Raw genomic sequence first — 26,553 nt, forward strand, 5'->3', positions numbered from 1 at the left:
CCAAGGTCACCAAATTCTCATTGGTCCCAAATCTTAGCGACCCTCTTGGGGAGGCCAAATCTCCAAGCTGGCTCCTGGAGCTGCCACTCCATTCCCAGAGCAGTGACAGGGCTGCAGGGCTTGGCCAGGGTGTCCCCACCTCCAGCCCCACAGGGGCCAACACGATGTGACACGGACTTTGCTTCTGTTTGAGCTCGCTTTGTTCAAAGCCTAGGAAACGGTACATGTGCACTCTGCTCACACCTACACACGCTGTGTTAAAATAACACAATTAAGGCTGCAAAATCCCCCACTTGCAAGGCAATTTGCAGCCCCTCAGCTGTGGGTGGGAGATATCTTTGCAGCCTCTGCGCAGGCCGGGGGCCGGGCAGGGTGCTGGCATCAGGCACTGCCCCACGCGCTGGTGACAGCGGGGGACAGGCAGGGGTGGCGGGGGTGGCAGCGTGGGGGCCTCAGGCACATGTCCCACAGGAACTCAGCCTTTCCCTGCACCATGCTCTGAGCAGCTTTCGTGGAGCCCACGGGATTGCTCAGGACTGGGGATTAGGAAAAGCACGGAGAGCGAGTTTTTACACAGGGAGATAGCGCCAGGACAAGAGGGAATGCGTTTAAAATAAAAGAAGAGAGATTTCTGTTGGATATCAGGGAGAAGTTCTTACCTGGGAGGTGGGCAGCCCTGGCACAGGGTGCCCAGAGAAGCTGTGGCTGCCCCTGGATCCCTGGAAGTGTCCAAGGCCAGGCTGGACTGGGCTTGGAGCAGCCTGGGACAGTGGAAGGTGTCCCTGCCCATGGAAGGAGGTGGGACTAGATGTTCTTTGAGATTCCTTCCAGCCCAAACCATTCTGGGGTTCTGACCCCAAGCCCTGCATCCCCATCCTCACACTCCTCAGAGGGCTATGTCCCCTCCCAGCTCAGCCAGCACTGCCACTCTCCAGATGGAAAGGCTGGGAAGCAGGAGCTGGTGCTGTGCGCCCAGAGAGCCTGAGCAGAGCTGCACCGCCTCCAGCCTGAGCTGGGAACCAGGCACGGGGCCCGTGGGGAAGCAGGGAATGAACCAGGGTGATCCACAGCCAGGAGCCAGCGGGAGGCCGGGGAGGGAGCGCGGCGGGGCAGCAATCAGCGTGCCCTGTCTGGGGAGCAGCACAAACGGTGATTCCAGGTTGAGGAGCTACTTAATTTTCGCATTCTTAATTTCTCAGTACCTTCATAATTCTCTGTTTGCTTTTTTGGAGTAAATAACTAGTATTTCCATGTGAGTGCATACAGATGAGGGCTGGGGAAGCAAGCACACGCCATCGTGTAAATCATTCGCTTTCCCGTCTCGCCGTGGCCCTCACAGGACCGTGAATTCCAGAGGTAAGTGTATTCTAGGGCTTGTTGGAAAGGTCGCATGAGTCATGGGCTCATCCAACCGGCTGAGGGATGTTTCAGGGAGATGAGGAGACAGCGGAGAGGGAGAGGCCAGGGGGGTTAACTGCTGGGAATGCTGCAGGAGTGGCTTGTGGGTACGAGGGATGTTCAGGCTGAGGCAGCCCCTGGGCAGGGGACGAACACGGTGTTGCCGGGCCAGGGGCAGCTCCGTGTCAGCGCGGGTGGGTGCTGTGCCCTCCCTGGGGTCTGCCGTGCGGGTGTGTGGCCCTCAGCCCCTCGTCCCAGATGCCACCCGGTGCCGGTGCCGGTGCTCGGGCACCGAGCAGACTGAGCTGGGGGAATCAGGGAACCAAGCGGCCCCGTGCCAGGGGCTGCTACCGGTGGGTGATGGTCCCTGGGGCGGTAGTGGCACTTCGAGGGGTCTTCCAGCCGGTCCATGTCACGGGACAGTCCCGGTCCGGTCCCAGAACCCGGGGATGGTCCCCGGCGCGGTGGCGGTCTCGGTCCCCCGGTCCCCGCTCAGTCCCGGTGCCCGGCGGTGGGGTCCCCCGCCCGCTCCGGGTATTCTCGTAGAGTCCCTCTCCCGCTCTCCCGGGGCAGTCCCGATGGCAGCACCCCGGGGTGGCGTTCCGTTCCCGGGGCAGTCACGGCCGCGGTCCCCGCCCATGCCGGCACCCCGGGGTGGGTTTCCCGTCCCGGTCCCCGTCCCCCCGGTGCCGGTGGGAGCGGGCGGGGGGCGGTGTCCCGGCGGCGCAGCCCCCCGCGGGTCCCGCCCCCCGCTGCCCCCCGCCCCCGCCGCCCCCCGCCGCTGCCTTGGCCGGGCGGCGCGGGGGAGGCGCCGGGAGAGGCGGCGGGAGCGCACGGCGGAGCCGCTCCGCCGGGCTGGGCTGGGCTGGGCTGGGCTGCTGCGCTCCGCGGGCTGCGCTCGGGCCATGCCTGCCCGGCTCCCCGGGGCCGGGCCGCCCCGCTCCGCGCCGCCGCGGGGGCCCGGCTCTCCGCCGGCCGCGGGGGCATGAGGCGGCGGGCGGCGGGCGGCGGCGCCGGCCCTTCCCCTGCGAGCCGCCGCCGGAGGATGAAGCAGCATGAGGATGTGTGACAGAGGCGTCCAGATGCTCGTCACCACGGTGGGAGCCTTCGCAGCCTTCAGCCTGATGACCATCGCCGTGGGCACCGACTACTGGCTCTACTCGCGCGGCGTGTGCAGGACTAAGTCCATGAGCGACAACGACACGAGCCGCAAGAACGAGGAGGTGATGACCCACTCGGGGCTCTGGAGGACGTGCTGCCTGGAAGGTACCGACCCCCGCGGCCCCAAAACTTCGGGGGAAGGGTTGCGTCGCGGGACCCCCCACCCCAAATCCGGGCCCCCTGCGAGCGGCGCATCCCCCGGCCGTGCCGAGCATCCCCCGGGCCGGCGGCCCCGCCGCTCCCCGCTGCCGCCCTCCGCAGCCCTCCCCGGGCACTGGCCGCGGCACCGGGGTGGAACCTCACGGGGGGCTGCCCCACGCGGGGTGCGGGGCCCGGGGGTGGCGGCTCTGCGGGCTCCTCCCGTGCCGGGCACCGGCGGCGGCAGACGCGCCGTGTCCTCCCGGGGAGCTCCGTGCGAGGGGCCACAGGTCCCTCTCTGCTCGGGAACGGGTGAGTGAGAGGCCCGCGGCCGCTGCCGCTCTCCGGGGCTCCGCCGTCCCTGTCACCGGGGGGAACCCACCGCGCCCGGCGCTTTCACACCGACCCCCAGCTCCGGCTCCTGCCCTTTCCCTCTGAGCATCGCAGCGGGGCAGGGTGGGCTGCTCTGCCCCACCGCGGCTCGTCCCGCGGTCCCCAGGGCCGGGCGGTCCCACGGCGGGGCTGCCCCGGCACGGCCGCCCCAGGGCCGAGCTCTCGCCTGCCCGGCCTCGCCGCTTCGCCCCGGCGCTTCCCTCCCTCCCTCCCGCGGCAGCGCCCGCCTGGCCAGGCCCCAGCAGTGCCGCCCTCCCGCAGCACAGGCCACCATTTGGGGCAGTTTTGTCCCAAAGCTGCCGCTTGAGGTGTTTCTGAGCACCCACAGGCTGTGGTTAGAGATGAGCTTTGGCAGAGCCAGGTGCTGGTACCTGCGCAGCAAAAAAATGGCCGATGGCATCACCCCGGGCCCGAACTTTGACACCGAGTGGCAGCAGTGCTGTCCTGTGCGCTCAGGAGAAGCTGCCCCACTGCCCTGCGGGGCCCTGGCGGTGTCAGGCCCCTCCAGCCGCGGGGGCAGGCAGCCACGGCCCCGAGCTGCTCCTCCACGTTGGAAAGTTCTCGGTGAGTCACAGATGCAGGAATACCCTGCCTGTTCCTGGTACTCGCTCCTAAACCCGGTGAAGTCAGTCAGGGCTTTCTTATTGATTCAGGGAGGGTTTGGATCATGCTCTAATTCCATAATAAATAATTTGAGATAATCTGTCTCCCCTCTTGGGCCGAGGGAGCCAAGGAGGCAGGAGCCAGGGATGTGAAGGATGGGATTGCTGGAGGCATGAGTAATTTCCCAAATTCTTCGGTTTGCTACCTGTAATTCTTTTTCCAGCCAATGTTTTATGTTTCCCTCACTGTGATCAATCTCTGCTTTGGAAAGAGGCAGAGAGGGCCCCACTGGCCTGGGCACAGCTCACTGGGGAAAGGGCTCGGCAGCGCCATGGCAGAGCTCAGAGCTGGATCCCGGCACCCTGAGCTGGGCACGGGGCTGGGAGCAGCCAGGCGTGGGCTCAGCACTCCCTGTTCCACATCCAGTCTGCGCTGGTGCTCTGGGAGCTGCTGGAGTGGAGTGGGAGTGGGAGCCGTGCGGGGCTGGGCCCGTACCTGCGGCACCGCCGGGGCTTCGTGTGGCCAAGGGCTCCTCTGCCATCCCCTGCATGGGGCACGGGGGTGCCAGCGGACTCTAGGGGTGCCAGCGGGCTCTAGGGGTGCCAGCAGGGCTCTAGGGGTGACAGCAGGGCTCTGGGGGTGCCAGCGGGGCTCTGGGGGTGCCAGCGGGGCTCTAGGGGTGCAGCAGGGCACGGAGGTGCCAGCAGGGCTCTAGGGGTGCCAGCGGGGCTCTAGGGGTGCCAGCGGGGCTCTAGGGGGGCCAGCGGGGCTCTAGGGGTGCCAGCGGGGCTCTGGGGGTGCCAGCAGGGCACGGAGGTGCCAGCAGGGCTCTAGGGGTGCCAGCGGGGCTCTAGGGTGCCAGCAGGGCTCTAGGGGTGCCAGCGGGGCTCTAGGGTGCCAGCAGGGCTCTAGGGGTGCCAGCGGGGCTCTAGGGGTGCCAGCGGGGCTCTGGGGGTGCCAGCGGGGCTCTAGGGGTGCCAGCGGGGCTGTGGGGGTGCCAGCGGGGCTCTAGGGGTGCCAGCGGGGCTCTAGGGGTGCCAGCAGGGCTCTGGGGGTGCCAGCGGGGCTGTGGGGACAGCAGCGCCCCGGCACGGACAGGGAGGGTCCCAGCCTGTGCCCAGGGGGTGCACACGGGGCTGTGCCGGTGCCGGGGGGACGTGCTGGGGCCGCTCATCACCTTCCTGAATTCTGCAGGAGAAGGCGCCTCGCAGGCCGTTAAGCAGTACGGTGCTGGGAGGGGAGAACTTCCGCCGGCCGAGCCGAGCGGGGCTCACAAGGAGGTGCGGGGGAAGGACCGAGCTGGGGCGGGGGCTGAGGAGCCCCCCCAGCCCGGGGAGCGCCGGGGGCAGAGCCCTGGACCTGTTACATGCGGCAGGTCCCGTGTGGTCCCGCTCAGGGCCCGGCCGCCTGCTGCTCTCTCCTCGCTCGCCGTGTCGGGCCCGAAGCGGGGACAGAGGCTCCATCCCCGGTGTCTCCCCGAGCGCGGGCTGCCTCAGGGGCCGGTTCTCCGCGCTTCTAGCACCGAGCAGAGCTCCCTGCCCTCCAGGAGCCGCTTCAGCCCCGAACTTTCCGCCGCCGGCGGGGGCTGGAGGCGTGTGAGGAGGGAGGAACCGCGCGTGGAGCCCCCGTGGCTCCGGGCGGGCTCGGCCCGACGTGCGCGCCCGCTCCGAGCATCCCCGGCGGGCCCGGCAGCGCCTGCGTGGGAGCCCCGCACCACGTGAGCGTCACAAGCCCATCGGCGAGAGCGGATAAATCCTGAATGGAGCCGCCGCAGACCCATGGAGAGCCTCCCACACTGGGAAACGCAAATTAGCGGTTGACTCAGGAGCCGGAGCCCAGGCAGGTGTTTCCAGACTGCTAGGCCGAGGCAGGCTGCCTGCAGTCGCTGCCTTTGGGTCCTGGTTGTTGCTTTTACAAGATGTGAAGGCTCGGCAGGTGTCCCCTCGTGTGTCCAGCTCGGGTGTCCCCTCTGTGTCCAGCTGAGGTGTGAGCAGCGCTGGGCAGTGCGTGTCCCCTGTGCCTGGGCCAGTGTCACTCGTTCTCCTCTGTGCCTGCTGTGTCCAGGAGGGAGGGAAGCACACAGTGCTTTGGGGAGGGAGCTGGAGTCGAGAAATAGCTGCTTAGGCCAGTGGTGTTTTCAAGAAAGTAACAGAACTTTGGTTTTCATCAAACTTAATTAAATTCAGCATCATTAAATGCAGCATCATTAAATGCAGGGAGGCTCCGTGTCCTCCCTGCTGCGTGGTGTAGATTGGGACTGGCTCCATGGCATCATGCGGATCTGAAACAGGCAGGAGCAGGAGGATTTGGCCAAGGCTGCTCAAAATACCATATTTTAAGGCGATGTGGTACTTTTCCTTTCCTCCTTCATTTCCCTCATCAGAATAAAGTGCTCTGTCATTTCTGGAGGAGGCCAAGCGTTGCTCTGCCTGCCTCCCTCACGGGGATGCTCAGCATCCTGCACTCCTCTGGGGTGGCATGTGGGGTGTTCTGCAGGGGACACAGACATCTTGTGTCCCAGAGCTGTCCTTCAGCTGAGCTGTCCCCCTTGGGCCCATCCTGGCCCCTCCAGTGTCCCCCAGAGCAGCTCCAGCACAGCCTTTGCTCAGCAGTTCCTCCCTGCTGAGCCAGGGGAGCTTTCAGGGCTGGTCTTTTTGGGATGATCCTGTCTGGATTTGCACACAATACTGCAGGTGCCATCAGCTGACCCCACAGCTCAGGACCCTGCCCGGTCCTTTCTACACCCGACCTGCAGCTCTTGCATGGCTCAGTGGTGGATGGGTGGTCACTCCTGCAGGCTGCACCCAAGGGTCATCAGGCTGGGGTTCCATTGGAGAGCTCCTGAGCTCCTCAAACTCCCCTTGAACACAAGAACTATTATTCTCTGGTACCTGGGTCTCCTGTAGCCATGTGGGCTGTTTCCCCAAGTTCTGCCTGCTGTGAGCCTGGCTGCACACTGAGGTCACTGAGCCCCTCACAGGGAGTCCCCAGAGTGGTGGGACCCCCAGCCCATCCTGTGGGACTGAGCAGCATCTCCTCCCCCTAGACTGGAACTTGCTCTCCTGGCTCCTGATCCTTGGAGTTGGCTGTATGGAGAAGGTCATGGCTGAATGAGCCTGAGCTGCCCAAATCTGCCTCACTGTCAATATTCCCATCAGTCTTTTCTCTGCCCTTTCCATGTTTACTCCCAGTCATTTCATGTTTTATTCCAAAATCTCAATAAAGGTGTTGTTGTAGCTCAGCACTGTCCCTGTAATAGGCAATCCTGTGCAGGAACATCCCTTGGATGAGGGGACTGTCTCTGTGAGCTCCCAGCCCTGTTAATAAAGCGCTGTTGATCCTGCATAATACAGGTCTTTAACTTTTTCAGGAGAGCTAAATCAAATACACTGTGGAACTCTTAAATGTATTATGTTACTGACTTCCTTTATCAACTCAATTTGTAACTATATCAAGAAAAATTTATGAAGTTTGATAAGTCTATTTTCCACGAGGCTGTTTGACATTTGCCTCCTCCTCCGTTCCCACCTCTGCTAACCCATGAGAGGTGCTGGGGACACAGCTCCTGCCATTGCCCATCGCATCACTCCTGGCATTAAACCAGCTTCTCCCGTCTTCTAGAAATTCAACAGAATGCCAAGCTTTATTAAAATCCATTTCAGATCTTCAGAAGCCTTCTCAGCCTGTTCCCTGAATGCTCCTGGGAGGAAGTTCTCTAGTCCTCCCGATTCCGTGTTTACACTTTGCAGCCGCTGTTTAGCATCCCCCCAGCTCCTGCCAGAATACAGGAGGCTGTTTGTCTCCAAGTACAGAACAGAAGTATCTGATGAATAAATAAGCACGTGTCACTTGTGCTCCATGACTGACAGTCACACCGTCATGATCCAGCGGTGCTTTACACCGTCAGGAAAGCTCCTTCCAACACAACCAAAGAATTCCTCCTTGCTTTGCCTTGACCTTTCAGTAGCAGATTTATTTTAACTGATCCCATCAGCTTCTCCCATCAGCCACTTGTGTGTGGCCTGCTACTTCCCATATCAACGTCCCTGATTTTTATTTTTTTAATTCAATTTCCCATTCCCCTTTCCAGTAGGCCAGGCAGGGATGTGAGGTGCAGGAAAGCACCTGCCCTTGCTCCCGAGTTTCCATTTTCCCCTGTTGGTTTTGTCCATGGCTGGTTTTGGCTCGGCTGAGCTGAGCTGGGTCGCAGTGAAGGCATTAAATCGGGCTGGAAGCGGCTGCCCTGGCCAGGCACCAGCTCTTCCCCCTCCTCCAGCTCCTCTCAGCCCTCTGAGTGAGGCCAAGCAGAGAATTTCCCCAAGGTGACAGCAAGATTGTTTCTGTTAGAAAGTTATTATCTTTAATTTTTAAAAGCGCCAAGCAAATGTCCCTGAGATTGCAATCACCCATGATGGAGCACTTTTTCTTGCTACTCATTATGGGCAGGTATTTAAGGAGCTGCTCATCCTGTTCCTGTATCTGGTCAGTGTCTGTGATAGATTCTCATCACCACCCCAACGTGCCACTTCTCTCTGGTGCCCGGTCCAGCCCGGTGCCAGTGCTGGTGGTGGGGCTGCCAGGCTGCCCCCCATGACCACACTGACCACGCTGACCACACACTGACCACGCTGACCACCCCTGGCACAGCTCCCCACAGTGCCCCCAGCCATGGCTCTGCCCCGGGGTGCCCGTGAGGAGAGCCCAGGGATGGCAGCTGAGGGGGAACAGATGGGGATTGGAGGGGATGGAGGGTGGCAGGGCTGATCTGTGCATCCAGGCAGGTTTGGGGACACGGTGGGCAGGGGGTGTTTGCTCTTTGTTACCTGAGGGCTGGGAGGAGTTTTCCTGTGTGATGGAGATAGAGGATGTGGTGTAGTGTGATGGAGGCACCCAGGTGAGGTGACAGATGTAGCTGGAGAGGGACAAGTACCTGTTTGAGACTCCCTGGTGGGATTACCAGGCTGCAGTCTAACACCCAGCAAGCCTTTCCATCAGGACAGTGTGGAGCAGGGACAGCCCAGCCCCTGGCACTGCTGTCACACAGCACCAAACGTGTGCCCTGGGCACGGGGCTCTGCAAGGGGTCACGTACAACACCAGGCACAACCCTGGGCTTAGGGAATCCCTGAGCCTCGCCTTGGTAGAGGATGTATTGGATAAAAGTGAATTACTGTCCTCTAATGGAGATGGAAATGAGGCTGGCTGGACCCTCAGGCTGCTCCAGACCCATGTTCTCATGGCGCATGGCCAAATGCCACAAGTCATAAGGATCCTTGTGGACACAGAGGGTCCCATGCCCCTGCCAGCTGGCACCGTGGCTCCGAGCAGGCTTGGCTCCAGCTCCACGGCTGCTTGGAGAGTGTCCGGGGAGGAGCTGTGCCTCAGCTGGCTGCCACCAGCTCTGCTTTGAGCAGAGGGTGCAAAATTCACCCTCCTGGGATGCTGCGGTGTTTTCTGGGCAAAAATCCCGACTTGTGGGGTGGGTTAAAGAGCCGGTTCCCTCACTGCCTGCGAGCAGCACGTGATGAGCAAAATGTATGCTGTGAACAGCTCAGAAAGAGGCATTTTACTGCTGCATAGGCGTGGTGCAGAGCCTGTCATCTCCGGAGCTGCTCCCGTGTAATAGAGGTGGAAGGCTGAATTTGAATGAGGCTCAAGTGGTTTTTTTTCCCATGCAAGGTCACTGGCTCCACGCCGGCTGTAAATAACCAGGGATGGCTGACGAGGGCTGGGCCCCGGCGCTGGTGGCTGTGGTGGTTTGGGGAGGATGCCCCACGGATGGGTGCCGGATGCTCCTGTTCCCGGCGAGGTGGGGGCCGGCCGGGAGGTGCCGGCGATGACGTTTGCTGGAGCAGCCAGGCAGCGCTGCCCGGCCCCACTGCCAAGAGCTGCGCGGCCTGTGGTAAATCCCTTCTCTCGGCAGGAGTTTTGCCTTTTGTGAGGCGAAGCCAGGTGCATTCAGCGGTGCTCACCTCACACGGCTCTGCGGGGAAGTTCCCCCTGGCCGTGCCCGCCGTGCTCTGCCCAGGAGACACCTGCGCCAGGTGTGCAGAGCTGTCACCTCTGCTCTTTGGGATGAGCCGAGGTGAGGCGGCCCAGCGCTCATCCTGCTCGGTGCCTCTCTCGTCGCCGTGGTTCCCGTTCACACGGCTTGGTTTCACCATGGATTTTTAATGAACGCAGCGTGCGCTTCAGAAATAGACGCTAACCTCCTTTTTCGGGAAAATCAAAAAATGCTCTTAAAATTATATAAACGCACTGATCCGGAAGTGTTGGGGCGTTGCTCAGCTGCTGCCCGAGGGGTCCCGCTTGGCAGGGGGGTTGTTCCCTGCCTCACCTGGTGACAGGTGCCGCCGGCTGCCTGGGGGCGCTGGCAGGAGCAGCTGCCGGGGATCCGCTGTCATTAACGCCGCAGCGCTGGCAGCTGCTGGGGCTGGGGCGCTTCAAGGCTTCCGAGGGGAAAGGTGCTCGCCTGTGTGCTGTAAAGTGCCCGAAGGGAGATGGGAAGGGCGTGGAGAGGGGTCCTGCCCACTGCCTTTCCAGAGGGGCTGCAGCACCTTTCCAACACCTGCAAACCCACTTCGGGCTTTCGAGTGGCCCTGGGAAGGAGCTCCCCTGGAGCTGGTGGATGCATTTTGGGTTACTGATCCCTGTGGAGAGCTGGGGGGGTCCCGTCCCTGCTGAGGGTTCCCGGGTGGGTTTGCTTTGGCTGATGGGCTCCGCTCCGGAGGTTTTGGGCAGCTTTCCTCGGGGTGAGAAGCCGCTCTGCGCAGTCCCACGCGGTCTGTGAGGAGCCGCGGCTCGCTCGGGGAGTGCAGCAGCTCCAGATAAGGGCTCTGATGAAGAAGACACCCGCGGTGACAAAGAATGACAGTGCCGGGGTGACAATGATGTCTCTCCCTGGGCGTGTGCGTGCTCTCAGCCCTGCGGAGGGGAGGAGCAGGGGCTGCATCCCGCGGCAGGATCCCTTACACAGCCCCGGGAACACACCGCCCTGCCCCGGGTCAGCCCGGGCCGCCGCGGGGGCTGCGGGATGTTCTCATTCCACACGCTGCCATCCCCCAGCCCTCCACCTGCAACAGGTATTGGAGTATCTTCAGAATGGGGAGTCCAGGCCAGGGTGTGCTGCGTGCTTTGAACTGTCCTGTCCCTCCTGGTCTCTTCCAAACAATCCGGGGGTTCTGGGATTCTGAGATCGCTTGCCCAGAGGAGAAGTGGAGGGTCTTCTTGCAGGAGGCTCTTGGTCACTTTTGAGATGTGTCAGGACCCCACGGCTTCTCTCATCCCCCGAACATTGCGGGGATCCCTCAATCACTGGTGGGTGGCTGAACACATCAGGGTTTTCCACAGCCACGGCAGGGAGAGGCAGGAGGAGGGATCGCGGCTGCTGAGCAGGTGATGGGCTGTGATGATTTCCTCAGATATTGCCTGTTCCTTATCTCCTGACACCACCATGTAAAGACAAATCTCGTGCTGCTGGTCAGCAGAGGAGGCTGAGCTGTTCCTGTGCCAGGTCCTTGGGAATGCTGGGGTTTAATCCTACAGCCCTCTGGAAATGCCAGGGTGGCAGGGAGGGCAATGGGCAGCTTTGGGAGCAGGTCAGCCTCTTGTGCCATCCTGTCACCCTCCCTGGGGCTCTGTGTGTTCACTCCGTGCCAAGGGGTTTGTACTGAAGGAGGAGAATTGATGGACAGGAGCCCCGGTGTGGGGACAGGCACAAGGAGGGACATGTGGCCTCCCGGCCTTTGTGGGGGATGCTGGGCACTCTTGGGGATGTTGGCATGGGTGAAACATCCCGTGAGACTTGGGCGGTAGTGAGCGGTGACAAAAGATGTTTGTTTGAGGGTGACGTTTGTACTCATGCCTCTCGAATGGTCACATTTCCAATTTCACTGGTGTTTTGGTAATTGTCCCCTAATGACACCTTTAATCTCAGTTCGTGCCTGGAATCACAAGGGGAGGGGAGAGAGCACTCCAGAGGGATCTACCTACAAGCTGTGACCCTTTTGAGGTGTGTCCGATTTAACTTACTAAAATCAGCCTTGGCTGGTGCTGCTGGCACTGTCATCCAGCTGCTCATGTCCTGAACTTCCCTGGTCCCAGAGGTGGTACCTCCATCACCTTGGAGAGCTGGGCTCCTTCCTAACACGGAATAGGAACCCTTCAGGCCAGGCTGGGTGTTAAACACCAACTTCTCGCAGCTGCGGCACCTCAGCATCCCCGGCTGCATCACACAACGCCACCGCAGGAGCCTCGCCAGGGGCTGCGCCTTCCCCGGGTGCCTCCTGCCCGAGCCGCTCGGGGCTGCTCCAGGCTGGGAAAGGTCCCCGTCACCGGGCGAGGCAGGCTGTGACCTCCCCGCAGCTGTCCCCGCGCCAGCCCGGCCGTGTGTCCCGGCCAGCGGAGACAGTCATTCCTGCCGGGATGTTCGGCGTCCGTGCCAAATCCTCCATTTGCCTGAGCAGCCTGGCTCGGCCCCGCAGCCTCATCGCTGCACAGCAGCCGTGCCACCGGCCGGGCCCCTCCGGACGGGCTCGGGCTGAGCCCCCTGCCCGCCCCGGCGGCTCCGGGGGCCGGAGCCTCTCACAGCCCCGGGGATCCTTCTCCCCGTGCTGGGAGAATGTCTTGTCGGCGCTCAGCACGCTCCAGCCAAAGATGAAAGCGTTCTCTGTACATCAGTCCTTGGCGTCCTCTCCAACGTGAGAGGCTGGAGAGGGATCAGAGCGATCGCGCCGTGCATGGGAAGCAGGAAAAGCTGCAGCGGGGTGTGAGACCTCCCAGCCGGGGAGGAGCAGCAGCTCCTGTCTCCCATCAACACAAGCGTGGTCCTGCGTGTTGAAAATAATCGCTAATAATACCATTAAATGTGCTCTGTCTTTTGCCCCGGCCTGTCCCAATTCCCACTGTTGCCGCCCCCTATCAGCCCGCAGCGGCTCCCGGGGGCTCAGCCCGTCCCCGCAGGGCCGGTGTCGCCGGCTGAGCTCCGGTGCATCCCCGCTGCCGGTGCCGCTGAGCGCGGCTGAGGTGCGAGACTGACGCGCCTCCGCCCCCGGCCCGGAGCCCCGGCTGCCGACACCGCGCTCGGCGGGGCCCTGCGGGACCCCGGGCTGGGGGCTGCGGGGATGGGATGGCCCCTGTGGCCACTGCAGGGACCCCGGGCTGGGGGCTGCGGGGATGGGATGGCCCCTGTGGCCACTGCAGGGACCCCGGGCTGGGGGCTGCGGGGATGGGATGGCCCCTGTGGCCACTGCAGCGTGCAAGGACACGGGTCTGTGGGAGCCAGCACTGCTGTGGGGTGTGTGACACCGCCTGTGCCGCTCCCACAGGGTCTCAGGGACAGCTCTGTGCCTTCAGCAGAGGTTGGGCAGGGCACACGGGCTCAGTCACTCCTTAGAAATTATTTGCGATGTCAGTTTGACCAGATCTCCCCTTCGGGATGAAGGGAAGTCTTCCATAGAACAGGAGAAGCAGAACGTCCCATCCGCAGCCCGGGGCTGTTCCTGGGGCGGGGGCTCAGCCCCTGGCGGGCAGGACGGGCTGTGACAGCAGCGTCACCTCCCGCGCAGAGCTCGCTCCAGGGCTGTGAAATCCCGGCTCTGAGCGGCCCCAGCTGAGCACCCGGAGGGAGCAGATGCTCGGGATCTGCATCTCTCCAGTGCTGCCCTACCCGCCTGAAAATTGGGGATGACGCAATCATAGAGCTGTGGAATGGTCTGGGTTGGAAAGGACCTTCAAGATATCCAGTGCCACCCCCTACCATGGGCAGGGACACCTCCCACTGTCCCAGGCTGCTCCAAGCCCCGTCCAGCCTGGCCTTGGGCACTGCCAGGGATCCACAGCTTCTCTGGGCATCCTGTGCCAGGGCCTGCCCACTCTCACAGGGAAGGATTTCTTCCACATATCTACTCTAAGCCTGCTCTGTGTCAGTGTGAAACCATTCACCATTGTCCTGTCATTCCATGTCCTTGTCCACAGCCCTTCTCCAATTCTGCTCAGGGCTCCTCTCCATCCATCCATCCATTCCCCTTCCACCTTGTAGCCCAAACTGCTGGAGCATCACCCGGAGAGCAGGTGGGTGCCCTCAGGTGGAGCTGCTGGGCTGCACCTGGGACGGAGCCAGCAAAGGATGTGTGCTGTGGGCTGAGGGCAATGCCACGGGCCCTGGCCATGATGCAAAGCTGAAAATAGGGGAGCAAAGCCACAGGGGCAGCCCCAGGTAGGTGCCAGGGGGTTGGTGGAACTCCTGCTGTCCTTGAAACTGATGGCAGACGGACCTGGGGCTGTTTAAAACCTTGGATTTTTTCTAGCCAAGCATTCTGTGCTTTGAAGCAGGTTTGGGAAGCTGGGGAAGGTGAGGCTGTTTAATGGCCAAGGTGATGGTGTGAGTGGCTCAGGGACCAGGAAGCAGCTTGCCCATCTCTGACCCTGGTGGAGCAGTTCTGTAGCCAGGAGTGGAGTCCTGCTCCCTGGGCTGGAGGGTGCAGCATGAGCAGGGACATCACAGCCTTAAAAAAAGGATTCCCATGGGCTGCCTGAGGCAGAGGAGGGTTCCAGGGGCCTGCAGCAGCTGGCTGCCACGTGCTGGGGGATTTCGGTGCTGTCAAACCCCAAAGTGATGTGTGATGGACGAGATGCACCCTCACTGTCCCTGCCCGGAAAACCAGTGCAGCAGTGCCAGGGTGTTCCCAAACACACCGGGCAGAGCGAGTGCTGTGCCGGGGGAATGGCTCTGCCTCTCCCGGCAGCTCAAAAGGGCAGCTTTTATTTCCTGGCTGGGGAAGATGAGGTTGGCATTGCTCACTCCTTCACCAGCAAAGTTCTCTCCTGATGCTCCGTCTGCGGGAGAGCTCCTTCTTGTTCTCCAAAAAAAGCCAAGAGTGAAACTATGGTGCTACTCCCGAATATCGCTTTCCCCATCTGGGGCGTTGGAGCTGCACCCCGGGGCTGCTTCCCTCCCGCAGATGGTGAGGGGGCGGCGCTGCCTCCCGGCAGGCAGGAGCTAAATCCGGAACCCGCGGGGCCGGACCGGACCCGCACCCCCGGCCAGGGGGAGCCCGGTACCGGCGGGGAGGAGAGCGGGGAGCTGCGGCTCCGGGATGCCGGCGCTTCCCTCCCTCCCTCCCACACCGGCAGCACAATGCCCACTGCGTTCCCTGCAATAAATAGGCTGTGATGGATCGAGGCCCTTTTAGCACATCAGCTGAAAACTTCAAATATTTATACCAGGAAGATGTGACAGAAGTATAGATATATTTTAAAAGAGACAGGTGCTGGAGTGGCAGTCGTGTATTTGAACTTCAAATACTTACCTTCAAATCCATGCTATAAAAGGGGAAGAACGTAATAAATTTAATATCACTTTTTTCAGGGAAAACAACCTGCTGAGCCTCCTCCCAGGCTAAATGTGCTTTAAAGATTGACTGTGCAGCTGTAATAACTATTGATGAACTGTAAACATGAAAAGATCTCCCTGCTCCCGGCCTGTCAGGAGCATTAGGGTGGAAATGCTCTGTGCTCCGCTCTGGCATGACTCACCGAGGCCTCAGCAAATGTGTTTATTTGTAAAGATCCTGATTTCAGAAATAGTGACCTTTTTAATGCCTCGTGCAGCGAGCTCGGAAATTCGCAATTGCCTTTTGGCGACTGGCTCGTCTCTCTGCAGCTCTGGCAGTGCTTTTCATGGCCATTTACATATTTTTAGCCTGGATATTCTGCACTGTGGGGCTCCTCTGGAGAATGATTTGCTTTCCCCAGCCCTGGCCCTGCAGTGCTGGGCTGAGGTCGGGCTGTGCTGAGGGCATGGAGGGGCTCATGTCCAGCCTCTGCCCTGAGCCCTCTCTTTATGGGATAGATTTAGTAACACCCTCCTTCAAACACCCACCGTGGTGTTGATGGCAAATTTAGGCAGCTGCTTCACCTTGAAATAGGGAATATTAAGGGTGAGCAGGCCCTTCACAGGGTGCTAAGAGAAGCTGTGGCTGCCCCTGGATCCCTGGCAGTGCCCAAGGCCAGATGGACAGAGCTTGGAGCAACTTGGGACAGTGGAAGGTGTCTCTGCCCATGGCAGGGGTGGGCCTGGATGGGCTTTAAGGTCCCTTCTAGCCCAGGCCACTCTGGAATTCTGTGATGATTCTATGAATAAACCTCTTTTTCCTGTACATCACCACATCAGGGTTCCTTTTGGCCCTCAGGCTGACTGTCACCTGCCAGGGTCTGTGCCGGTCACTGTCCCTGCCGCAGGTTTGGTGGCTCCACCAAAGCCAGTGTGACCAGTGACCTTGTCACTCTGTGGCCTGTCCTGTTGTTCTGAGTCCCTGCCTGTGCTGCCAGGTGCCAGCCCAAGCCCCTGGAGCAGGGGAGGGGGTGCAGGGGCCCTGCTCCGGGCAGGGTGGGCAGAGCAGCATCTCAGCCTCTCCTCCCTCCCCGGAGCAGCATTCCATGAGGCTGGAACTGCTCAGCCAGCTCCTTCCTCCCTCCCTCCCCGGGGCTGCAGGATGGGAATGTGCTGCATGAGAAATGCCGTGGCTGTGATCAGTTATTTAACATTTCTGGGGCCCGTGACTAAGGCTGCTGCTGTGTGGTGACGGGCGGTGGCACTGCTCCTTCCTGCTGCTGCTGCTGCTCATCCCAATGCGCTGGGGAAGGACGTTCTGATGCTTTTCCGCTGTTTGCTCGAGCCTTTATCGGTGCTCTACAATTCTGAGTTGCTGATTTATATTCAGAGTTATGAATATCTCCTTTCTTCTCTTTGTTGGGCCTGTTTTTATTTTTATAGCTGTTTGCTTATTAGCCAGGCAGTTTCCAAACCAATGCAAACTCCCGTCATGGTGATGAGTTTTCGGGCAAAACACTCTTAAATCATTCTCTGTACACAGTTGTGCTTTTATGCTTAAATCCATTCTCCTAAGTGATTTGGCTTATAATTGTTTTCTGCTCTGTGAATTGACCTCTCAAAGCACCAGGAGCCTGTGCTAGTGCCTCGGACTTGCCTCTGTGTGCCCATAAGAAGCATAATCAAGCCATGATTGCTTGGACTTGAGCAGCAACTAGTTTTTAATTCTGTGATCCATTCCCCTTCAGCTGTCAACACGGAGTCGAAAATAGCACTCCCCTGTGCTGGATGCCACGCTTCACAGCTATGAAATTGTCATTTATAGGTTTTTAGAAATTCAGAGGACATTTTAATACCGGTGAAGTGAAACCTCCAGCTCCTCATCATAATGCTGCTTCTCTCCTCCTTAGTATAAATAGGTGCTTAAGCAGCCTGGGGATGATCCGGCCTGTGCCGAGCTTGGGATGGGAGCAGACACCAGAGCACCCACACCCACATATTCTCTTTGTCTGAATTACTGGCACCTTGTTTAACCAGAGCATCCCAGGTTTTACACTCTTGGTTTTCCCTCTGGTGCCAGCTGGGCAGATTTTGTCCCCAGTGTTCTGGATATGAAACTTGTGGGTCAAGCTCACTCCTACAAATGAGTGTGTCTGGATCCATCTGTTAATTATCCAGCTGGATAATGGGATCATGGAATCATGGAATAGTTTAGGTTGGAAGAGACCCTAAGAACCAGCACCCATACCAAGATTGGCCTGGGAGCTTCTGCCAGCTCTAGGCAGCTCTTGAAGTGGTGGAAAGGGGAGGATGGGGGTGAGCCCAGGATCCCTTTGCCAAATGGGCACAGAACTCCCACCCTGCAGGACAGACCCACCTTCCCCACACCCTGTTAGTAAAAGATGTGGGATCCAGGAATCTCCCAGAGCTGAGCTGGCCACCCCTATTAGCATCAGCCAAAGAGGAGGCTGGAAGGCAAACCCTTCCCAGAAGCTCATCAGTTAACCCAAGTAAATCTAAAATGTTCATTAAACAGGGAGAGCAAGATCCTGCCCCAGCTGTAGGAGGGAGGTCCCGGTGCCTCAGGCTCTGGGGTGCTCAGCTGGGGCCAGGCCTCCCTCTCTGCCCCATCTCTTATCATCAATGTCTCCAAGCAGGCAAACCAACCAAAGATCATTATTTTTTTATATAATTGCCAGAATTGTATTAATTTAAACAGATAAACTCAATCAGTGAAGCTCATTAATTTCTAGCACATGGCTTATTTACGCCGATTCCGGCTGCTCCAGCACTCATTGCGCTCTCATAGGAATGTCAATTACCTTTTAAAATAAAAATCAATGTTTATCCACTGTTAAAGATAAAACATGAAATGATTTCCTAAGACGTGCTGATGAGTGCTCTCCTCCCCAGCATGATCTGAGGGCTCCCAGCATTGGCAGCTGCTGCCCAATGCCACATGCCACAGAGGGCACAGCAGAGAAGGGGCCACCCAGGACCCCTGCACTCCCCTCAGCCCCTGCACCTTCCCACCCCATCCCAGCATCTCCCCAGGAGCGTGGTGTTTTCCTGCCATGAGGAAGGACAGAGGGAGGAAGGTTGGGAGGATGCAGGGAGGAAGGAAGCTCAGGAGAGCGTGGGGGGAGCCCCTGGAAGCAGCTCCAGAGTGTTACCTGATTACTTTTCTAATGAGGAAAAATGAGAAAACCCTCAGAGCAAAGGGCTGGAAATTACCCATCAGCTGCAAACTTTTTTTTTCCCCCTTCCTCTATTATTCAGAATTGTTTTGCTTTTCTGAACTGCCTTGTGTAGGTTGCACCAACCCCACAGATTCCAGAATGGGAGATGATGAGTCACTGTCAAAATGTAGATTTTTTTTTTTTTCTTTTTTCCCCCTTTTTTTTTTTTTTTTTTTCTCTCTTTTAGCACCACTGAGGGAGTGATGTCCCTGTGCCACGCGCCGATCGCTGGCACCTCGCGCCGCCAGGAGCTCCCAGCCCACCCGTGGTGTGAGTGCCAAGCTGTGCTCACCGTGTCCCCCGTGGGGATGCCCAGCACGGGCATCTCCTGCTCCCCACACCCTGCCAGCTGTGGGGGAGCTCAGGGCTCTGTCCCCGTGCTGGGTGTGCTCAGGTGTGTGCTCACACCGCCCTCTGCTCCACAGCCCAGCCACCTCTGCTGCCTCCTGCCTCCTGCATTCCTTTCCTCTGACTTGGGTTTTTTCCACTGGAGGGTTTTTTTTTTTTTTTTAATGTATATATATATAAAAAACAGGAAAAAATGTCCTTCAGAACAGGCGTATCTGTGTAGGTGCCTCTGCTCAGCCACAAGCCACCACCGCAGAGAGGGGGAGAGGGTGTGAAATGGAGCTGGAGCCAGATCCCACCCTTACTGCCTGGGGAAGCTGGTGTGGGGCTGCTGGGGCGCTGGGGATGTGCTGCAGGAGAGCTCAGTGCCGGCGAGGAGGAGGAGGATTCCTCCCACTGCCAGGTGTTGAGGAGCCCAGCACCCATCCCCACACCAGTGCAGGACTGGGGGCTCTCAGGTTCTGCCTTCATCCTCTCTCATTTCACTATCCAATAGGCTTGGGGCCAATGGCTGAAGGTGAGGTGGTGGTGGCAGTAACGGGCTGAGGGGCCACAGAGCTGGTGGGATGGCAAGGACAGGTCACCTGGCTCCCCAGGGCTTCTCTGCCCTGCTGGAGAGCACCCCTTATCCTCGGGTCCAGTAGCAGTTCCAGAGGGGAACTGTCTGCTCAGTACTGCAGATCAAGGACCTGTAGTCTGGATCCCACCAGCCTCCTCTGATGCTCTTCTAAGCTGCTGTGTGTCTTTGAGCTCAGGTTGTGTTGACAGTTTGGTGATGCAGGAGGCAAACGAGGTGCTGGGGGGTGGCTGAGACCCCTCAGGGCCACAGGAGCTGCTCAGTGCCACCCTCTGAGCTCTGTGCAGTGGCCACTGGGTGCTGGCCGTGGCTAACACAGACCCCAAACCCTGCAGCTCTGCAATCTCCCAGCAGGGACCTTGTGCAAAGAGCCTCAGGATGCCTTGCAGAGCCTGGAGCTGGGGAAGGGAAGGAATAGGGATGAATTTCTTTCCATCTCTCCAAGCATCTGGGAGGTGGGTGGGAGGTAAAAAAAGATGAGCCCTGAAGTTTTAATTCCTCGGAGATATTTAGGTAGCTTGCTCTTGTTACTCAGGGAGTGCAGAGCCTGAGCATCTCTGGGATTGTGCAGCAGGGCCCTTCCTACCCCAGCACTTCCCAGCTCAGCTCCGACCTCTGATTCTCCAAAACATTAGTTTTCAGAGAAGTTAGACCGTAACGACCCGCCACTTCCCTCAGATGGATTTCGTGTGACACAGTGTCTCTGGGAAGGCCATTACTGGAAACCACAACTCGGGAGATAAAGCACTTGGATTTATCGGGAGGAGCAGAGAGCTGAGGGCTGGAATGTGACCTTGACTCCTGGCTGAGCCACTACCAGGGGAGCAAGGAATTTTCTTCTCGTTTAAGAGTGGCCTCAGCTCATCCTCCTCAGCCTGAGTCCTCCTTTGCACACACCAGTAGCACCCAGAACGGTCCCTGGAACACTGTTCCGCCAAATGAAAAGTAATGAGATTTTAACACCATAACTGGAGCTCTTTAGTCTTCTGGCTCGTCGGGCTGGGATCGATATTCTCGGCTGTATTTCCACCACTGCAGCCGTATTTCCCTCACAACCCCCTCCCCGTCCCCGCAGCTCTCCCTGGGGAAAAGGGCTCTGAGAGGAAAACAACCTGAGATCAAATCAATTAATTGCCTCTGCATGTGCCGATAACGGCGGTGCGGGAGCTCAGCAGAGCGGGGAAAGCACAAACGCTGCCCTGAGCCGGGGCCGGGGGCTCCGGGGGCTGTCCCAGCACCCAACGGGGGCCGGGGAGGATCGAAGGATCACGGGGAGAGCGGGATGCGAACACCCTGCGGGCGGCCGGGGGAGGGGAGGGGAGGGATGTCCGCACCAACCTGCGGCCGCAGAGGATGAAATGGGAGCTCATCGCTTCCTAATGAAATCCGGTGTCACTCTCCTCAAAGGCAGGGGAGACAGGGACATCCCGCTGCTGATAGGGACAGAAAGCCCTGGAAGGTTTCCCGGCTGGAGGGGATTCCCTGCATTGAGGTGAGGCCGTGACACGGAGAGTTTGTCCCGCAGTTGGGTGAGGCAGGGGCAGAACTTGCCGGGGGTATGTGGCGGCTGCGGGGGGTGACCAGAGAGGTGACACCAGCCTGGTGGCACCCACTGCTGGCCAGGCTGGGGCTGCTCACGCTGACCGCTCCTGCTGAGGGAGGGGACAGGCGGTTCTGGTTGCTCCCCGGTGCTGGGGGGCTCAGGAGCGGCCGCTCTGTGTTCCCGGCGCTGTGCAGAGCCAGCCGCTGCCGTGCTGGGCTCCGGCAGGAACCGTGGCCAATAGCCAACTTGGCTAATTGGGATTCAGACTAATAGGGAGAGGAAATTACTGAGATCCAGCACCGAGACAGCGGAGCGGGGAGCGGCTCAGCGGCCGCAGAGGAGTCCAAGGCGGGCTGTGGCTCAGGTGCCAGCACGGAGCCGGGCACAGGCACGGCCAGCGCCCGGGAAAGGGCTCAGGAGAGGCTTGGGATGTGCTGGAACCGGCAGCCGGGCGTTCTCCGGGCCGGGAGAGGAGCCTGACTGCTGGCAGCACCCGGGGCGGTGTCTGGGGGAGGCAGCAGCCCCAGCCCAGCCTGTCCACAGAGCACAAACCCTGCTGGAGCCGTGCCTGGGGCCTGCCTGGCTCTCTGGGCGCTGGGGAAAGACACCCAGGAGGGGTCTCAGCAGGGACTGCGAGTGCTCAGGGCCAGGGCACGTCCCCCTGAGATCATCCCGGGGTCCTTCACCCGTGCCCGGCTGTAGGGCCGGGAGAGGAGCACACGGAGCCGCATCTGCTGTCCCAGGGGGCCGGGAGGTGGTGGCTGAGGATGTGACATGTGGCCCAGCTGCTGCGGGGGCCGTGTGCCCAGGCAGGACCCCGAGCAGCTGCCTCATCCATCCCTGCAGCCGTTTCCAGCCGCAGCTCCCAGGGGCAGGATTCCCTCCCCGGGGAGCGTCTTGGAGGTCAGAGGGATCTTTTTGGGACTGCTGCCTTGTTGTGGTGTGTGTTTGGAGGCTGGAGTTGTGTGTCAGGTGGCTCAGCATTGCCATGACGACGAGCATCAGTTGGTGAACAGAGGGAGTAAAGGAGACAAAATAAATGTCAGAGTGTGAATAGACGCTGTGGAGCCGGGGCTGCCCCCTGCCCGCCCCCTCCCCTGGGCAGCCGGGCGTGCTGCTCCGCCCCTGCCTGCTCAGCGCGGGGCTCTGAGTGCCTGATGGCTGCAGAGCAAAGGGATCTGGGGGGCAGCTCTGGGGCGCGTGGGGCAGGGTCTGCTGGCTCTGGGTACCGGGAGAAGGTGGGTGGAAGCCCGAAGCTGGGAGGAGGAGGAGGAGGCTGGGGGCTGTGCTGTGGAGCTGGTGTCCTCACCGTGCCCAGTGCATCCCCTTCTCCCACAGTTCCCAGAGCAACGGGAGCGGGCAATTCTCCCTCGGATGCTGTGTCTCCCTCTGGATGACAGCTTGCCTCCTCCAGAGCTTCATCTTCAGGCTTTAATTGATGCCTGTCGTGCTGCTCAGCTCCCCCGAGCACAGCTTGGGAGTGTGCAGGACACCCGAGGGTTGACTTGTCCTGTCTGGAGCCCTGGGCCCTGGTGACATGTCCTTCCTAGTCCCATGGCAGAGGGGACAGGGCCAGTATGGCCTGACCGTGTGCTCTAGAGCCAGGATGCTGAGGGGGATGCCCTTGTTCCAGGCAGATGCTGCAGTTCCTGCCACCTCTCCCTGCCCCTTGCTGCTCCAGAGCAGTCCTGCTCTGTGCCTCAGTGTCCCCATTTAGAACACGAAGGCCCTAGGGCTGCTGCACACCCTGGCCAGTGCAGGGTTCTGAGCTTTTCCTGGCTTGTGTCTCCCCAGGAACCTTCCGAGGAGTGTGCAAGAAAATCGACCACTTCCCTGAGGATGCAGACTACGAGCAAGACACGGCCGAGTATCTCCTCCGTGAGTCTGCTGTCCTGTGGCACATCCCCTGGGCCCCCTCACCCTGCAGGGCACCCTCTCCCCGTCCCCTGGTGTCACCCAGCAGGAGGCTGAGGGGTCACAGCCCCACAGGCTCCCCATGCAGCCTCAGGGACCCTCTGGGGTACCCGGGCATGGCCATGCCACCCTGCAGTGCCACGTGATCATGGCACACTGACCTGGCACTCACTGTCCCCACGGCCAGTCCCAGCAGCTGCTGCACAGCCTGGGCCTCTTGGTGCCCCCCAAGGGGGACTGGGACCTCCCAGGTGTGAGGTGCAGCACCACAGGGACACGTCCTGATGCCCTGTCCCTGTTCCCCCACCTCCAGCCAGGCTGGAATTGCTGGGAGAGCACAGTGAGCATCTGCCGTGTGCTCTGCCATGGCACAGGGAGACAGAGGAGAACTGGACTGGCAGATTTCCAAAGTGGCTCCTCCTGTCTCAGGGGCCAGCAGAACCCCAGGCTTTCACACAGAATCTCAAAATGGCCCAGGTTGGAAGGGACCTTAAAGCCCAGCCTAATCTACTTTCCTACATGGATCAGCTTCCAAAATGACAGTAGAGAGTAATGAATGCAGCAGATCACTACCTGCTGCACCAAAAATACACTGTGCCTTGGCTTGGGCTTTCTTCCCTCAATTAGGGCCGTTATTAAAGCAGAGAAATACAGAGAAGCTCCATTAAAATTCCACTCCTAGGGGCTTTAAAATAGACTTTTTACTTTAAATGTGAGAGGGGGTGGGAGAACTTCAGCACTAATCTACTAAAACTGCAAAGCCATTTCATTAAACTCGCTCTCCTCTCCACTGGGTGAGCAGAGATGTGGAAATTTGAGAGTCCCGAGCAACAGCTGGATGAGCAGCAGCTGGGTCAGGCAGGGGGCTGGGGCTGAGCACGGGGCCCTTCTCTCAGGATTCCTTCCAGCCCCAGCAGCTCAGGGAGCACACAGGGCTGCCACATCCCCCGGGGCTGCCACTAGTTCCTGCTGCCTCTCTGGATGTTTGGAAATGCAGAGATTGGGATGAGCCCTCAGCACCCTGGCACACACATGTGGCTCTGCACCTCCGGGGTGTCATTTGTGTCCAGCCTCTGTCACAGGCTCACACTGAGGGGACTGTGCCCCTCGTCCACAGGGTCACCCTCGCCCAGCCTTGGGGCTGCCCGTGCTTTCCACTGAAAGGGGAAATTTAGGTGAGAAATGCAGAAGGAATCCTTTCCTGTGAGGGTGGTGAGGACCTGGCACAGAGAAGCTGTGGCTGCCCCATCCCTGGAAGTGTCCAAGGCCAGGCTGGATGGGGCTTGGATCAAGTTGGGATAGTGGAAGGTGTCCCTGCCCATAGCAGGAGGTGAGACTGGATGGATTGAAGGTCTTTTCCAACCCAAACCATCCCAGGACTCCATGACAAGCAGAGGATGAATAGTGGTGACTGGTGCTGGGTCTCCCCATCCATCCTGGCAGCACAAGGGGTGCCCTTGCACAGATCCTTCCCTGCTGGTGTTGGTGCAGGGAGTGCTGGGGCTGATCCTGCCCCTCTCCCTGTCCCACAGGAGCAGTGAGAGCGTCCAGCATCTTCCCCATCCTCAGCGTGGGGCTGCTGTTCTTCGGGGGCCTGTGTGTGGCCGCCAGCGAGTTCTACAAGAGCAAACACAACGTCATCCTCAGCGCCGGCATCTTCTTCGTCTCTGCAGGTAGGAGCTGCCCAGGGGGCTCCTCCAGCCTGGGAGGTGGGGTATAGGTCCTCCCAGGCTGTCAGCACAGAGACTCTGAGGTTTGAGAGCTGTTCCAGCCCTGTTGGAGAATTCCCACAGGAGGGAAAAACTGTCAGAGGTCTCTGGCCGTGGTCACTGTGCCACACAGGGCTTCAGGTGCCCCTTGCTCTGCCTGGAGCACGGCCTATGTGGGGGCACAGCCCAGGAGAGGCTCCTGGAGTGCATCCATTCCCCTGGGGGTTATCAGCCCTGGGACAGGAACTGGGGGTCTGCCCTCCCTCCTGGACAGGCAGTGGGCACCGTGCCAGCAGCAGCAGGACCAGGCAGAGGAGCTGCCTCAGTCCCACATGGAAATCACTCTCTGGAGAGGCTGCTCCTGCTGGATTACTCATTTCTCTGTGCTGTTCCCCAACACTTCCCCTGATTATCGCGTGACAATGTCTTTGTCTCAAGGAAGCGCTCTATTTTGTGTTTTTCTTCTCCCCACAAAAAGACAAATGACTCTCCCTCCTTGGCTGGCAGGAGCTGCTGATGCAGATGAGAAAACAGCAGAGAACATAATTGATTCATTAAGTAAATCTGGGAATGCACCAGCCTCTCCCCAGCCTGCAGCACAGCCCCGCTGGCTGCTGGCGGGGCACAGGCTGCCCCTGTCCCAAACAAAGCCTCAGGACTTCACCAGAAACAGAAAGAGACAGCCATTCCAGCTTTCCTCTGCTCCCAGGGCCATGGTGAGCTGGGGCTCATGCTGGAGGGAATCCCTCTGTAGCCCTTAGGCTGGCTCTACTGCTGCATGACACCAGCCGGGCTCCTGCATTCACTGCTCAGCAAAGCACAGCACAGCCAGCTCCTGCCATGTCCCTCTTCTAGACAAAGTAGAGGTTACTCCTCCTTCCCTTTCAGTGTCTGGGAATATACAGGAATAAAGGAATGTGTCAGAGAATAAGTGTGTAAGGCAATATATGGGTATCCTGGGAGACTGGCAGAGGTCTGCCAGGGGATTTGGTCCGAATGTGGTGGCAGAGGGGTTGGTGCCCCACGGGGACACGTCCCCCCATCCACTCGTGCCCCTCAGGTCAGCACCTGCCCCACCTGTCTCCCCCGCAGGCCTCAGCAACATCATCGGGATCATAGTCTACATCTCCGCCAACGCGGGGGACCCAGGGCAGAGCGACTCCAAGAAGAGCTACTCCTACGGCTGGTCCTTCTACTTCGGGGCGCTGTCCTTCATCATCGCCGAGATGGTGGGGGTGATCGCCGTGCACATGTACATCGAGAAGCACCGCCAGATCCGCGCCAGGTCCCACTCGGAGCTGCTGAAGAAGTCGGCCTTCACCCGCCTCCCCCCCTACAGGTACCGCTTCCGCCGGCGGTCCAGCTCCCGCTCCACCGAGCCCCGCTCCCGGGACATGTCGCCCATCAGCAAAGGGTTCAGCACCATCCCCTCCACCGACATCTCCATGTTCACCCTCTCCAGGGATCCCTCCAAGGTCACCATGGGGACGCTGCTCAACTCGGAGCGGGACCATGGTTTTTTACAGGTCCATAACTCCATCCCCAAAGAGTTCAAGGAGTCTTTGCACAACAACCCGGCCAACAGACGAACCACGCCGGTCTGAGGCGGGCCGGGCCGTGGGCAGGCTGCATGGCATCACCCTCGTGACGGTGTAACCTGTGAAACCCCGTTTTTAAGGACAAACCCAGAGGCTCCCTGTGGCCCTGCCCGTGGGGCTGGTTTTTCACTCCTGAAATGCCACTGGCTGGGCCAGGCTGCTGCGCCTGCGGTGGGAGCGGGACCTCCGGCGGGGAGGGGACCCTGGCCCCGGTGCCCTGCGGACTGAGTGGGCTCCATCCCCCGGGGACAGCGGCTTCCCGAGGTCTCCATCATTCGTGTGATCATAACCGCAGTGTTCCCATAGCTGTGTGTCCATGGAAATGCTGGCGATAGCCCTGTCTGTGAGAACCCTTAACCCGGTAGTTACACTTAAGTGGAATCGCCTGGAAGTCTGGAGCTGGAAGCACTGAGCTAGTGCCGGAGCAATGCTTGTGTTCCGAACCCCTTTCCCTGTCGTGCTGGATGGAGTGCTCGGGCTGGGTTCCTCTATGGCGTTTCGTGCATGCATTAAATAGCTTGGAATTCAATTTTGTCATGTCGGGTTGGAAGAAACATCCTTTTGCAATTTTCTGTGGTCTCGAAAGGGCTTATTTCCTTCC

General features: G+C 59.7%; 1 protein-coding gene across 2 annotated transcripts; it reads left to right on the forward strand.

Annotated features, from left to right (window-relative positions):
* The first annotated feature begins 1,069 nt into the window (after window positions 1-1,069).
* On the forward strand, window positions 1,070-26,553 carry CACNG3 (calcium voltage-gated channel auxiliary subunit gamma 3). Of its 2 annotated transcripts, XM_083872723.1 has the most exons (6): window positions 1,070-1,159; window positions 1,267-1,356; window positions 2,471-2,664; window positions 22,526-22,609; window positions 24,178-24,318; window positions 25,447-26,553. In XM_083872723.1, exons 3-6 carry the CDS (start codon window positions 2,481-2,483, stop codon window positions 25,956-25,958), a joined length of 921 nt encoding a protein of 306 aa, XP_083728849.1. In that variant the 5' UTR covers window positions 1,070-1,159; window positions 1,267-1,356; window positions 2,471-2,480; the 3' UTR covers window positions 25,959-26,553. The 2 variants fall into 2 exon arrangements, with proteins under 2 accessions (XP_083728849.1, XP_083728848.1); XM_083872722.1 differs by lacking the exons at window positions 1,070-1,159; window positions 1,267-1,356 and having other exon boundaries at window positions 2,444-2,664.

This window comes from Zosterops lateralis, assembly GCF_965231275.1.
Source record: "Zosterops lateralis genome assembly, chromosome: 15".
NCBI classification, from domain to species: Eukaryota; Metazoa; Chordata; class Aves; order Passeriformes; family Zosteropidae; genus Zosterops; species Zosterops lateralis.